Source organism: Rattus norvegicus, chromosome 19 (genome assembly GCF_036323735.1).
Source record: "Rattus norvegicus strain BN/NHsdMcwi chromosome 19, GRCr8, whole genome shotgun sequence".
Lineage (NCBI taxonomy): Eukaryota > Metazoa > Chordata > Mammalia > Rodentia > Muridae > Rattus > Rattus norvegicus.
The window spans coordinates 41,365,629-41,379,847 of NC_086037.1; the positions used below are offsets into that span (position 1 = coordinate 41,365,629).

Sequence of the window (14,219 nt, forward strand, 5' to 3'; positions counted from 1 at the left end):
CCCTTAGTTCAAGTGGAGGAGGCATGTGTACCCAACGGAATACAGAAGCAAAGAGAGACACAGGAAGGGGCTAGGCTCCCAATATCCTGTATGTGGACGTACTCCAGTGACCTCACTTCCTCCCACTAGGACCTGCCTCTAATGGTCACACCACCTCCTAAATAGAGCCATAGGTTTGTGACAAAGTCTTCCATACACAGGGCCAATTTAACAGCCATGCCAGATGATGCCATTGTGGCCAACCTGCCACTATACTTGGGAATCAAGTCAGGTGATGGCAGACTTGTTTTCCAGACTTCCATGTCAGTCTTGTGGGCATAGATGACTCCTTTCCCTTCAGAGAAGGGTCTGATTGCCTGCGTCCTCCCTTTTCAAGATGGAAGCCTGTCTCGGTTTGAATATGAAGGTTCCTGTCTTAGGTGTTTTTCCTGCGACTGTAGTAAAGTTCCCTAGCAAAAGTTTTAAGGAAAAGAGGGTTTCTTTTGGCTCAGAGTCCACCGTGAAGGGCAAGTCAAGCAGTCACACTGCATAGGAAGTGAGGTCAGGAAGCAGAGTGGTGAATGCCTGGTGCTCAACTTGCTTTCTCCTGTCCATACTGTCCAGGACCCCCGCCTAGGGAAAGGTGCCTCTCATAGCTTTGGTGGGTCTTCCCCAACAGACATGACTACCATAGGTAATCCCTCACAAGTGTGCCGAGAGGCTGGTCTAGGTTATTCTAGTCAACTTGACAACCAACTTTAACTATTTCAGTCCCCATGAAGACGCCTGTGTTTGAACACTTGTCCCCAGCTGGTGCTCTTTTGAGAGGTAATAGAACTCCGAGGAGGTGGAGCCTCACTGAGAGAAATGTCACTAGGGTTATCGTTAGGCCCTAGTCCTGCTGCTTTCTGTTCTTTGGCCATCTGAGATGTACCTGGGCTTCAGTCGTCTGCCACTGTGGACCCCACTGCCGGTGCTGCCGTGTCCTCCTTCTGTGACGGACTATATCCCCTCAGCTATGCCCAGCTTAGAGCTCCCCCTGCAGTTGTTTCTGTCAGGTCCTCTGTCACAGTGAGGAGAACACAGACAGCACTGAGGGCAGACAGTGAGCGCGCTGACCACCTCTCCCTGCTCACCAGCACTCTGTTACGTGACAAAATACTTGGGAGAGATAAAGGAAGCAGGGTTCTCTGGGTTCATGGTTTCCAGGCAGCAGCCGTTCATCCTGTTGCTTCTGGGCTTGTGATGAAGCACTCTGTGGAGTCGAGCTGCTCATGTGCTGACAGGAGACAGAAGGAGGATGAGGGAGTAGGTCTGGCAGCTAGAGACCTGCTTCTTTTAATGACACCCCTCCTTGTGAAGTCCCCTGCTCCCCAACGGTCTATCAAGCTCTGAAGCCATCACTGGGTGAATCCATGAGTGAAGTCCTTGACCCTTCTGTGCATAGCCACTGTCAAAGGCTTAGCTTTGCACGGCTGCTAGGCCAAGCCACGCGTCCTCAGGGACGCTTGGTGTCATAGGTTGTGGTGCATCTGTTCCTGCCACCACTGCAGCTGAGCATGTCCCCACAGGTCACCTTCCGTAACCCCATCATCGAGCGGATCCCTAGGCTCCAAAGGCAGAAAAAAATTTTCTCCAAGCAGCAAGGTAAGGAGGCCCTGAGTGAGCTGGGCTGGACAGCCAAGGACCCCAGGATGTCATGGGTGGTGACCCTACCCTTGCAACTTCAGGGCAGACATTTCAGCGTGCCAGACAGATGAACATCGATGTGGCCACCTGGGTGCGGCTGCTCCGGAGACTCATCCCGAACGCCGTGGCCACTGGCTCCTTCAGCCCCAATGCATCTCCAGGCTCTGAGATCCGGAGCACTGGGTAAGGAAGGAGTGTGGGCCCAATGCCACTTGTTGCTCCTGCTTCCCAGGGTCCTGGGTTCTCAACTCCTTCTCCTCCCTCTCCTGCAGAGACATATCCATGGAGAAATTGAATCTCGGTGCTGACTCAGACAGCTCGTCCCAGAAGAGCCCCGCAGGGCTGCCCTCCACCTCATGTAGCCTGGTGAGTGTTCACAGGGGAGCCTAGGGGATCTGATGCTAACCCAGGATCATCCAGGAGAACAAGACCAGTTGTTTTTGTTGAGTATAGTTTCGGGCTTTGAACTCTTGAACTCCTGCCTCAGTCCGCTGCATCCTGGGATTACCATGTTTGTAGGGTACTGGTGATGAAATCCAAGGCTTTCTGCACGCTAGGCAACGGCATCCCCAGCTCCTCCCCTGTTTCCTATACCTGCTTAAAATATCAGTGTGGAAGCTGGGCAAGGTGGCGCCAGCCTATCTTCCGGCAGTGGCGTGACTGAGCCAGAGTGGTCGCCACAAGTTTGAGTGTGAGTGAGACTACATAGTGGTCCTAGGCCAGTTTAGGCTACATATCCAGCCGCGTCTCAGAAGCCAAAGTGGGGCTGGTCATGGGGACAAAAGTCTGCTCAGTAGCAGAACTCCTGAGCACTGTGCTTGCAGCTCTGGCTTCCATCTGGGCTGAAGAAGGAAAGACCAAACGTAAAGTGTGAGCTGTGACGGGGCAGCAGAGGTGCCTGCGTGACTCCTGTGCTGGGAACGAAAGGTCACCGCAGCTGTGGAGCAGATTTTCTAGGGGGGACGGGATGCTTTTCTCTTGTTTTTGAGATTGTAATATAGCTTTTCTCTTTCCAAATCCTCCTGTAAACCCCTTCTTCCTCTCCGTCAAATTCATAGCCTCCCCTTTTTTCATTAATTGCTAATTGCATGCATCTATGTATGTATAAATATTTATATATTCCTACAGACGTTTTGTGCAATGTGCATAATGTCACATTTCTGTATGTTTTCAAGTCTGGCCATTTAATACTGGGTAACTTTTTCTTTGGGAAGTCAGCCTCTCTCTCTCTCTCTCTCTCTCTCTCTCTTACTCGAAGCACACTTTAATCGGCTGTAGTACTTTCAGAAGGGTTGGGCCTTGTGGGCTTTTCCGTATCCACTGTGGCGTTCCTATTGTCATCGTCCTTGTCCAGCTCACACAGGGTGGTTATGCTGTTGAGTGACAGGTGCAGCTTCTGACACCGCCTCCCCAGTCCTCTGGCTCTTATAGCTCCCCCCTCTTCCTCTCTCAGTGCTCTCTGAGCCTTAGGCATGGACGTGTTTTGTAGCTGTATCCCTGGGACTGGGCCACACACCTCTGCATTTTGACTGGCTGTGGTTCTCAGTCGTGGTCTCCATCTGTTGTAGAGAAGCTTCCTTGATGAGGGTGAGGACCACTTGACCTGCGGGTGTCAGGCAGTGGTGTTCAACCTTGCCCATGCTGACCCTTTAATACGGGTACCACCACTTCCTTATGGTGTGAAAAATAAGACTCTTTTCATTGCTACTTCACAACTGGGATTTTGCTACTGTTATGAATCATAATGTAAACATCTGTGATAGTCTTTTTTTTTTTTTTTTTTTTTTGGTTCTTTTTTTTTCGGAGCTGGGGACCGAACCCAGGGCCTTGCGCTTCCTAGGTAAGCGCTCTACCACTGAGCTAAATCCCCAGCCCCTATCTGTGATAGTCTTATGTGGCCTGTTCAAGAGTCAATCGACCTGCCCCCAGGAAGTCACGACCTGCAGGTTGAGAACCACTGGTCACCATAATATTTAGAGTGTAGGTAGGGGTTATGCTGGTTTAGTATAGTGGTGGTTGTCGGGTCTCCTCCAAGGTCTATGACTTCACCAACCCTGGAGAGTTGGCTAGGTTTCCAGTACCTGGCATGTTTCTCTCTTATTAAGGAGTGGGCCTTAAGGTCAGTTAGGGAGCTGTTGATCTAAAGCACAAAGGAAAAAAATTTATATTAAGGACAAACTGTGTTGCTCTATTGATAGGGGTTACCAAAAGAAGTGGGGGTGCAGCTGTCATGAGCTTCCTCTAGTTCTGTAGCCATAGATGTTTTATTTTTTGGTAAAGAAATAAGGAACTGACTCTGTGAACATGATGAGAGCTGCGTGGGTGCTGGGGTCGCAGCCATGCCATGGAGAGACTGCGTGTGGTTACCAGACATGCCTTTCCTTTCTACCCCTTCAAGCACTTCTAGCTCTGGTAGGCTAGCTAACCATAGGCTGGCCCATTGGTGGTCAGCATCGCTGGGCTCAGGCTGGTACATGGTGCCTGTGCTTTTATCAGCCTTGCCTATCTCTATCTATCTATCTATCTATCTATCTATCTATCTATCTATCTACCTATCCATCCATCCATCCATCCATCCATCCATCCATCTATCCATCTGTCTGAGACAGGGCCTCTCCATAGCTCTGGCTATCCTAGAGCTCACTTTATAGACCAGGCACGCCTTGAAATCACAGAGATTGCCTTCTCTCTCCTAAATGCTAGGATTAAAGACATGTGCCACCATGCCTGGCTTCTTTTTACAATTTTTATTACCATTCACTTTATCTTATGTGAGTGTGAGCGCTCATGGAGAGGTCAGAGAACAACTTGCAGGAGTCAGTTCTCTCCTTCCACCCTGTGGGTCCCAGGGCTCAAACTCCAGTTGTCAGTCATGGCAGCAGGTGCCTTCACCCTGGTGTTGGCCTCGTTTTCCTTCCATTTTGATCATTCTGCCCCAGCTTCTCGAGTGCTAAGAGTGTGCCTGGCCGCTGTCTACCTGCTGCCTCTTCTCCATTTGGAAAAGGAAAGAAGCTGGAAGCCAGGGTCTCACACTCGAGGCCAGCACTATACTACGAAGCTGCACCCTCAGAGCCTGAGTCTTTTGTTGGTTTAACTTTTGTGTTTGTATGTTGTTTTCTTTGGAGGGGGACTCATGTGCTACACCTTCAGGTGTGGAGATCAGAGGACAACTACAGAAGTTGATTCTCTCCTCCCACCTCTGGATCCAGAGGTCTCCCTCAGGCCAGCAGGCTTGGTGTAGTAAGCACCTTCCTTCTCTTGAGCCAAGGATGCCCCAGGCCCTGATTCTTTTCAGTCATATGCTCATGTGGTATGCCTAGGCTAGGTTGAAGCTCTGTACCAGAATGCTCACCTAGTAGGAACACGGTCCTGGGTTCCATGCCCAGCATTATAAATCAGTCAAGCCATTAATCTGTAAGTCACCATGTGGTTGCCAGGAATTGAACTCAGAACCTGTGGAAGAGCAGCCACTGCTCTAACTACTGAGCCCTCTCTCCAGGCCTAATCTGTGCAGGTTAAACCCAGTAAATTAAATAAGCCCACAAAGGGTATTTAAATATGCAGAATTCTGGGAGGAAAATGGCAGATGGACAGGGTGTGCTAAGGGTCTCTGTTCTTTAACACAGGAGTCAGCTGATCCTCATATAGACAATATCTCAGGAAGGGTTACAGAGGAGAAAGAGCTGGGCCATGCAAGCCTGGGGTCCAAGTTACCCAACAGGCTGAGGCAGAAGGAGCACAGGTTCAGGGTACCTCGGGCAGGTGGTGAGAATAAAGCACAGGGCTGGGGAAGCAAGCACAATGCTCAGGTCTATCCTGTGCTGCCCATGTGAAGGGAAGCAAGCACAATGCTCAGGTCTATCCTGTGCTACCCACGTGAAGGGAAGCAAGCTAAAAGAAGGTGGTCCTGGGGAGGAGGGTGTATAGCAGTCACAAGCTGGAGAGGATGTGTGGCTCGGGGCTCTTGAGGCTCTTGAGGCTCATGAGCTTTGACTTATGACTACTGTGACCTCTGCACCACAGAGTTCTCCAACCCACGAATCCACCACCTCTCCAGAGCTGCCTTCAGAGACCCAGGAGACCCCAGGCCCTGGCCTGTGCAGGTGATACCCCTCCCTAGTCCCTACCTGTGCCCTGCACCCCCTCCAAGTCCCCACAGCTCTCTTTCTCCACAGTCCCCTGAGGAAGTCGCCCCTGACGCTTGAGGACTTCAAGTTCCTGGCAGTGCTTGGTCGGGGTCACTTTGGAAAGGTGATGCAGTGGGAGAACTTAGGGGCTCAGGGTTTTCACCCCAAGGGCCTAGGCTGTCCACTGAGGCCCCTGTGTCCTCTGTGTGCCAGGTGCTGCTGTCTGAATTCCACTCCAGTGGGGAGCTCTTTGCCATTAAAGCCTTGAAGAAAGGTGACATTGTAGCCCGGGATGAGGTTGAGAGGTGAGGTCCTGCCCTGACCCTTGGGAATTTTTGGAAAACAGACCAAGAGTGTCTTCTACTGAGCATTTCAGTGAGAGGGAATCCATGGACTAGAACTTACATCCCTCTTACCTGTGAGTACTGACAGGAAACAGTTCCTCATTTGTGACCCCTTCCCTTTCCTGGGTGAATACTGACTGATATTGTCCCCGTTCCTGCTCAGGATTTAACAGTGCACTCGAGGTCACACAGTCACAGGCAGGAGGTTCAGGACTCAAACGCTGGGTCTTGGGGTTGCCTTAGTTCGGGGTCAGGGTCATGGTCATGCCTCTAACAGATGTGCTTCCAGATGCTGGGAAGGGCAGTCCTCCCTTAGAACTTAGCCTCCTGGTCTACCCATCAGATGCCGGTGGATCTCACCCTTACGACTATCTGGTACATTAAAGAGAAGGTCTAGGCAAAGCATCTTCACAGTTCTCGATCTCTGTGGAGGCTTTGTGCTGTCCCTAGACTTTCCAGCCACCTTTTTAATGACCAGGAACTTTAATAACCAGGAACGAAAGCTCAAATAAGTAAGAGTTTATTCATTGATCCGGGCAGCAGAAGTCCAGTTGTGTCCACCTGAAGGCGCCTCTGTCCTGATGCTTGGTGCCTCTGTTGGTCGTGTGCTCCTCCGTGGCTGCGCTTGCAGCCCTCTCACAGGCAGGGTAGCCTCTCCACCCCCATCAGACCCTGTTCCTCCTGCTGCCTGAGTCCTCACACCTGCACTGTTGAGTGGGCCTACAGGTTCCCAAGCCAGTCTCCAGCATGGGCTTGGACTGTGCTGTTGGCGTGATCCTTGTACACTTACCCATTTCCCAAAATGAGAAATGAATTCAATCGCTCAAAGTTGCACAGCTGTGCAACTCAACAGATATCTGAGTGATCCCTGGAGGGCAGGGGCAGCTGGGCTCTCTGACTTCTGCCTCCTGCCCAGCCTGATGTGTGAGAAGCGGATTTTGGCGACCGTGACCAGGGCAGGACATCCCTTCCTGGTGAACCTTTTCGGCTGTTTCCAGACCCCAGAGCATGTGTGCTTTGTGATGGAGTACTCAGCCGGTGGGGACTTGATGCTGCATATCCACAGCGACGTGTTCTCAGAGCCTCGGGCTGTGTGAGTCTAACGTCCGGCACCGCCCTGAGACAGCCTCCTGCACAGCCCTGGGAGCCCAGGCCTCAGGGGTCTCTGGTGCCTGTGGGGCCAGGCTTGTGTGACCTCGTGCGTCTTTGCAGCTTCTATTCGGCCTGTGTGGTGCTGGGACTGCAGTTCCTCCATGAACACAAGATTGTCTACAGGTGTGTATGTGAGAACATGTTCTGCCCACAGACTGGACATGGTCAAGCTCTGCACAAAGCCCCGATCCCTACCCAGTCACCCTCTTTACATCCCCTGACACCCCATTCCCCAGGGACCTGAAGTTGGACAATTTGCTCCTGGATACTGAGGGCTACGTCAAGATCGCAGACTTTGGCCTCTGCAAGGAGGGTGAGGGGCTGCAATCCTGGGATGAGAGGAATAGGGGGTGGGCTACCGTCTGGTGCAGCTGTACCTGGGTGGTCAGATGACATTTTCTTCTCTATGGGCTTTGCTGTCAGCCACCTGCTCACCCTAGCAGCTTCAGGATAGTTCGCCAGCTCTAGCCCCATCTGGGTCACCCCATACTGACTCGGGGTAGGGCTGGCTGGATGTTTGGAGTATCTCATGCTCCTGCTTCCCTTAGCTACTATAGGCTCACATGGCCTTGCTCTCCATCCCACCCAGGGATGGGCTATGGGGACCGGACCAGCACATTCTGCGGAACTCCGGAGTTCCTGGCGCCGGAAGTGCTCACAGACACATCCTACACTCGAGCCGTGGACTGGTGGGGACTGGGTGTATTGCTCTATGAGATGCTGGTTGGAGAGGTGAGTCTGGGCTGCCTTTCTTCTGTAGAGAACATACATGTGCCTCAGAGTGAAATGGGAGTCTGCTCCTACCATGAAATATGATCTGGAGCCACCAGCTCTACCTCTCTGATCTGTTTCCATAATTGTAAAGTGGGATACTCACCCCCTGTAAGCTAGCAGTGGTACCAGAGTGCCCCAGAGGGGTGGGGTCCTTCGGTAATGCTGGACTGGCTAAAGGTGGGATCTTACAAAACCCGGCTTTTTCTGCCCCACAGTCTCCGTTCCCTGGGGACGACGAGGAGGAAGTATTTGACAGCATCGTCAATGATGAGGTTCGTTATCCCCGCTTCCTGTCTGCGGAGGCCATCGGCATCATGAGAAGGGTAGGCACACCTCCCACCTCTCGACCACCTAGTCAAGGTAGGCTGGGAAGGGGTGTCGGGACTGGAATCCAATAGACTGACTCAGGCGTCCTCACAGCTACTGCGGAGGAACCCAGAGCGGAGGTTGGGATCCACTGAGCGTGATGCAGAAGATGTGAAAAAACAGCCTTTCTTCAGGGTGAGCAGACCCCTCTACATTCTCTCAGCCACCCCAAGGACCTGAATATTCTTCCCAGTTCATTCCCACCCCAAATCTAGTAGCTGTATCTTAAAGAGTTTTGTTGCCCTGCCCCAACCCTCCAGCCGTCATGATCCCTCTCAAATGTTATCTCGGTTTGTCTGCACCCTTCCTTACCCTTAATCATCACTACCACTGCTTCTCCAGGCCCATGTTGTCATTACAGGACTTACCCTGGACCACCCCAGACGCCCTTTCTCTGAGTTCCCAGCCCCTCTGCATCTTCAGCTTCCTGATGATCTCCAGACTTCCGTTCATACTGCTCAACCTCCATCTTGACTCTCTTTGTCCTCTCTCCACAGACTCTGGACTGGGATGCCCTGCTGGCCCGTCGCCTGCCTCCACCCTTCGTGCCTACACTTTCGGGGCGCACAGACGTCAGCAACTTCGATGAGGAGTTCACTGGGGAGGCCCCCACACTGAGCCCTCCCCGGGATGCACGGCCCCTGACAGCTGCGGAGCAGGCGGCCTTCCGGGATTTCGACTTTGTGGCAGGAGGCTATTAGCCCTAAGCCCCTGCCTTGCCCAAGAGTTCTTGGTTTTTAAAAAAGCCTTTGGGGTTTACTCCATACATGCATTTTCAGCCTCTGTGTGCAATCTGGGATGGGAGTGTGCTTGGAGCAGGTGACAGAGGCAAGGCAGACTCTTGAGGGTAGGACTGATGGGGCTCATTTGAAAGGTCAAGATGGGCATGCAATGGGGCTCAGGGGTGCGTTGGGGCGCATTTGGGGTTTTAAAGCTGTGTGGGTACAAGGTGTTGAGATTCTTGGGAGAGTCAGAGACCAAAATGAACAGAACAGTTGCAAGAGTCTACTGTGGCGACAGAGGTGGGACGTGAATCCAGAACTTTGCTCTACTTGCGGAGATCCCCAATCTTAGAACTAAGGTTGCAGCATTGTGCGCATGCTCTTCAAGCTTCCGGCCTGGGGAATCCCACCTCTGGTGTTTGGAGCATCCCCTGTATCTGTGCCATCTCGTGACCAACGTTCGAACTGTACTCGTCCCCGGTGGTGCCTCTTTCCCCCCAGTGCTGTGACAGTGTTGCGGACCCACAGGATGCAGCACCCTAGGCACACTGAGTTTGAGACTCTATGCCCTTGAACCCTTGAGCCCAGAATGGTTTGGCCTAGCTTTGGGCACATTCACAAGTGGCTGAAGCCACTGTGCCGGGAGCTACGCAGTGAACTGGCCTCCCAGGCACTCTTGGTTAGGCTCAGCTCCGTTGGACCACCCTTGGCACTAACCCTCAGGGGTAGGAGGCGAAGAAGTTGGCGCAGCATAGCCTGGCGCAGCAGGATGTACACCCATGGGTCCAGGATCTGGTTCCACGACGCGAGGCGTACAGCCAGAAAGAGCGGCCGCTGCAGGGAGTTAGAGTTCCAGCCCCCGATGGCCAACACCACCAATACCTGCGAGAGAAGCAGGTGTGAGCCGTGGAGCAGTGGGAGACAAGGGGTGGGGTGGAAGGTCAGGACGGGTGAGCCATGCAGGGCAGAGAATCTGTGAGGGAAGGAGAGTGACTAAGCAAAGGTCCTCAGTGACTGCGGAGAGTGGCTAGAGAAGACCCAGTATCCCAACACACACTGGACTCAAGAAAAGTTAAAAAGCTGGGGAGGAGGAAGGCTATGAATGGATGGAGCAGGAGGGGCGTAGAAAGTGTACTGAAAGGCTTGAGTGGGTGAAACTATTTACAGAGATTCCCAAAGAGAGTGAAAAAGGTAAGGGTTCTGGATAGCAGAGGGGCAGGCTTTTGTCTGCAGGCAGGGTCTTTAGCGGGCAGAGGCCAAGAGGGGGCAGAAAAGAGTTTGGCTTGAGGAGCGACTGCGCCCCTCACCAGCAGGGGGCTCCAGCAGATGCACGAAACCACCATGATGCCCACGAGCTGGCCCACCATTTCCACGTCGTGTGCGTGAACCCTGCGCGCGGAGCCGCCTCCCCGAGAGCTGCGGAGGGCAGCTGTGGTTGAAGTGATGGATGACGCAGACGAGGCGGAGGCCAAGCGGAGTCCACGGGACCCCCAGCGCCGGCGATCATCGGGACCTGCGTTCTCTCGGAAACGTCGAGAGCGACGCCGCCTCCAGCGGGCACGAAGGAGCGCCAGGCCGCTGAGCGTATTACACACTAGTGCGGCAAGGAGCGCAGCCAGGCCAAGGCCGGCGAAGAGGCCCGCAAGCAACGCCTGGCGCCAACCTCCAGGAGGCCCAAGGCTAATGAAACACCAAGTGCCAGGGTACTGTAGCTCGTAGTGACCCACGTGCACTAGTGGCAGCAGCGCCACTGCCAAAGCCATGGCGGCCAGCAGGGCTAGTGCCAGGCGTGCGCGGGCTACGGACACGCGCGCCGCGTGGATCAGCGGCTGCGTGACACCCACGCAGCGCTCCACGGCCATGCCACAGCCAAGCAAAAGTGGGCACAGGCCAAAGAAGACCATGCAGCCGCCCAGGAAATGACAGGCCCCGCCAGCGGGCGCACGTCCTGCAGTATACAGGCGAAGCACCAAGGCGCCCGGGATCACATGGCCTGCTAGGTCGATGGCAAGCAGGCTGGCGACGAACAACAGGAAGGTGGCAGTCGAGCGGCGGCGCCGCAGTCTGCCTGCAACCTGGGCCAGCAGCGCCAGCGCCAGCACGTTGGACACAGCACCCAGCGTCATGGAGAAGATAGGCAGCGCTGGTGATGTGCCGTTACCGCCTGTTGGCAGCACCACAGATGTATTGGGGACCCTGGGTGTTACACACGTTGTTGCCTCATCCACTAGGCTCAGGTTAAGCCCGTAGGGGCTCATATCAGTGGCCAAGAGGGCTGCGTAGATAAAAAGAGGGCACAGTGAGGTAGTGTCCCAACTTTCTGTGCCCAGGGCACCTCCACATGACCTTGGCTGCTCCCTTTCAGATCCCACTTCACCTGTCACTGCCTTCATCTCTTACGCCGGGCTTCACTCTGCCCTCACATCTGCTGGGGGGGCTTGATTGACTTGGCACAGGTCACTGGTATCTGTCCTGATCTCCACCCCACCCCCACCTCCTGGTTTCCACCCATCAGTTTCCTGGTCTGTGGCCCGGTGGACTAGACACTTACTGGCTTCTAATCCCAATCTCAACCCTCATGTCCGCCTGCCCACTGCTCCTTTTCAGAAGTCTCCTTGGCTTGCCCTGGAACCAGCCAGGCTAACCTTAAACTCAAAGACCCGCCTGCCTATGCCTGCTGTGTCTTGGGATTAAAGGCTCACACCACCGTGACCAGCTTTTGTCACCTTTTAACTCTGTCCTTGATGTCCATGTCCCGACACCTCCACCACTATAGTTCATCTCTTCCAATGGCCGTGTGGTACTAACTCAATCTGCAGTTTCATTTCTCCCCAAACAACACACCTCTACACCTTTAGACCCATTCCTGTGCCCCGAGGCCTCTCTGCCTGATCTCTTGTCTCCGAGGTCCTCTCTGTTCCCACAGCCCCCGGCTGCCACGAACCCATCTCTGATCTCTATGGTGCTCTCAGACCCCATGGGTCCACCTCTTTTTCCATAATCCCATCTCTGTTGCCTCCCTGTCTTCATGGCAATCTCTCACCAGTCTGGCATTGCCTCATTCAGATGCCCATCCCACGTCCCTATTTGAACCAGCCTCTGGCTTGTCCTTTCTCTCGTTGAGAGGAGATGGACAGCTTAGGGCTGAGAGCCATAAAACAGCAAGAGAGCAGGATGGCTAGAGTTCTCCTCCTCTGGCTTGCCATCCATCACGTCCCAGCTTCTTACCCAGTGCGCTCAGGATGCAGGGTCCCCATGGCCTGGAACTTGGCTCCTGCTGCCCACTCCAGCTACTCCCTGGCTCCCGGCAGGCCGCTCCCTCTTCCTGGGGCGGCTCCTCGGCTCCGTGCCGCCTCCACCCGCACTCCACTGGCCTCCAGGGGCTGCTCCACCCCATGCATGTCTGCCCTCTGGGGCTGGGAGCCTTGAGTGGGCAAAACCTCTACAGCTGGCAATGGTCAGGGCAACTGGGCCCAGCTCCTTCTCTTCAAGGACTGAAGTTTTCTGAATTGGTTTGGTTTCTGTGACCCCCTCCTCTGAGCGGGACAGGAGCAAACCCCCACACCCTCACCCGGGCCTCTTGCCCGCCTCATTAATAAAGTGGATAAAAATCTAAACACTGGAAAATGTGAGCATCGCCTGGGGCGAGCTGGGAGGGCTATGAACTCCCGTGAGGGGGGCGGGGGTGAGTGTGTGTGTGGTGGGGGGAAGGTGGGGGTTGTCCTCCTTGGGCTTGAGGGTTTGGGAGTTGCCTGTGTGATGGGTGCTAGCAAAGCCTCCTACCCTTGCCTTTATTGTTGTCACAGCTGGGCAGAGGGCAGCCTAGGCCAGGGCAAACAGGGAGTCCTCCTAGGAGAAAGGGAGCTGGTTAAATGGCTCAGGGGAGCCAGGCTATCATCTGCCTTAAGATGTGGAGGGCAATTCGCAGGGTACCTGAGTCTTTCTAACCCTGAACCCATAGCTATGCCTCACCTTTTATCTTGAAAAGGGGCCCATGCAGCCACTGTCAGATCCATCGTAATGGGAAGTAAACACTGGAGAGCACTCACCATTGCGGACTGTAACATCTATTCCCAATACGGACCCTTGAAATTGATGCTTGCCCACACCTCGGCACTGGAGGTAAATCTCACTGGCACTGTAAATCTGTTCCCAGCCCCAGAGCACACCTCCTGATGTAGTCCCCCTCAGACCAATGCCCATGGACCCCAAGAACTTGTCCTGAGACACATAATCACATCTCTAAGGCCTGGCTGGCTGTTTATCCTGAACCCCCACTGAACACACTGAACACAGCTCCCTGAAACTCAGAGGACCCAAGGCTCACCCACAATACTCACAGCTCTGGCTCGCCCTGGCCACCAACCATCCACTACACATGGCTCCACCCAACAAAGCCACACAATCCCAGCTGCGCCCAGCAGACATGCAAGACCCCAGCACGGGGCTTGGGGTACAGTTCAGTGACGGAGTGCATCCTGAGCATGTGTGAAGCCATGGGTTCCACAATCAGCAATGAAAACGGGCCTGAGATCAGGTGTGGCAAATGACCGCTGGCAAGTAGCCACCTGCAGGGCTCTGTCCCATATCCAGGATACTCATCTCTGCCTGGTACCAGCGAGCCAGCCCCACTCAGCCTTCCTGCAGCACCGCTGCTAGGCTCACCCCCAAACATTCCTACCGGGTGCTAGAGAGATCTCTGGCCTGGCTCCCCTTTTTCCAATTGCCTTCCTTCTCCCAAAGTCTGGCCAGGGTCCCACCCCACCCTTTCCTTGATCTCCCTAAATCCTAGGATAAAAATGGTCTGTCAAAACAAGCTTGGCAGGTTTATGTCTCTGTGAAGCACTGTGCCCCAAGTACAACCGGGCACAACCTGGGTGCTGTAACAGCGCAACAGGCTTTGCTGCCACAGAGGGGTTAGGTGTAGCCTTCTCACACAATAGGAGCATATGTGAGGCCTTGGTGAGTGGGGACCAGGTCTGAACCCCAAGCTAGCCAGAAACTTCAGCACTGCCTGGAAGCTTGATGGCCTCCAGCCAGGGGGAGGGGGCGGTGGGGCAGCCAAC

General features: G+C 54.1%; 2 protein-coding genes across 4 annotated transcripts in view; one reads left to right on the forward strand and one right to left on the reverse strand.

Annotated features, from left to right (window-relative positions):
- Pkn1 (protein kinase N1) overlaps nucleotides 1-9,204 on the forward strand; it is a 27,978-nt gene extending 18,774 nt beyond the window's left edge. Inside the window, exons 10-22 of one of the 2 annotated variants that reach the window (NM_017175.2) lie at nucleotides 1,551-1,626; nucleotides 1,710-1,851; nucleotides 1,941-2,034; nucleotides 5,692-5,771; nucleotides 5,844-5,919; nucleotides 6,009-6,100; nucleotides 7,056-7,232; nucleotides 7,352-7,414; nucleotides 7,528-7,604; nucleotides 7,881-8,023; nucleotides 8,281-8,388; nucleotides 8,486-8,566; nucleotides 8,929-9,204. In NM_017175.2, coding sequence (NP_058871.2) covers nucleotides 1,551-1,626; nucleotides 1,710-1,851; nucleotides 1,941-2,034; nucleotides 5,692-5,771; nucleotides 5,844-5,919; nucleotides 6,009-6,100; nucleotides 7,056-7,232; nucleotides 7,352-7,414; nucleotides 7,528-7,604; nucleotides 7,881-8,023; nucleotides 8,281-8,388; nucleotides 8,486-8,566; nucleotides 8,929-9,132 — 1,413 coding nt within the window. In that variant the 3' untranslated portion in view covers nucleotides 9,133-9,204. The remainder of the gene's footprint in view (nucleotides 1-1,550; nucleotides 1,627-1,709; nucleotides 1,852-1,940; nucleotides 2,035-5,691; nucleotides 5,772-5,843; nucleotides 5,920-6,008; nucleotides 6,101-7,055; nucleotides 7,233-7,351; nucleotides 7,415-7,527; nucleotides 7,605-7,880; nucleotides 8,024-8,280; nucleotides 8,389-8,485; nucleotides 8,567-8,928) is intronic. The other variant, XM_006255245.4, reaches the window with a different exon arrangement.
- Nucleotides 9,205-9,354: 150 nt separating this feature from the next.
- Nucleotides 9,355-13,965, reverse strand: Ptger1 (prostaglandin E receptor 1). 2 transcript variants are annotated; one of them, NM_001278475.1, is made up of 3 exons: nucleotides 12,382-12,656; nucleotides 10,461-11,428; nucleotides 9,355-10,035 (listed from the first exon to the last, which is right to left on the reverse strand). In NM_001278475.1, exons 2-3 carry the CDS (start codon nucleotides 11,409-11,411, stop codon nucleotides 9,769-9,771), a joined length of 1,218 nt encoding a protein of 405 aa, NP_001265404.1. In that variant the 5' UTR covers nucleotides 11,412-11,428; nucleotides 12,382-12,656; the 3' UTR covers nucleotides 9,355-9,768. The 2 variants fall into 2 exon arrangements, with proteins under 2 accessions (NP_001265404.1, XP_038953429.1); XM_039097501.2 differs by having other exon boundaries at nucleotides 9,769-10,035; nucleotides 10,461-13,965.
- Nucleotides 13,966-14,219: the final 254 nt, after the last annotated feature.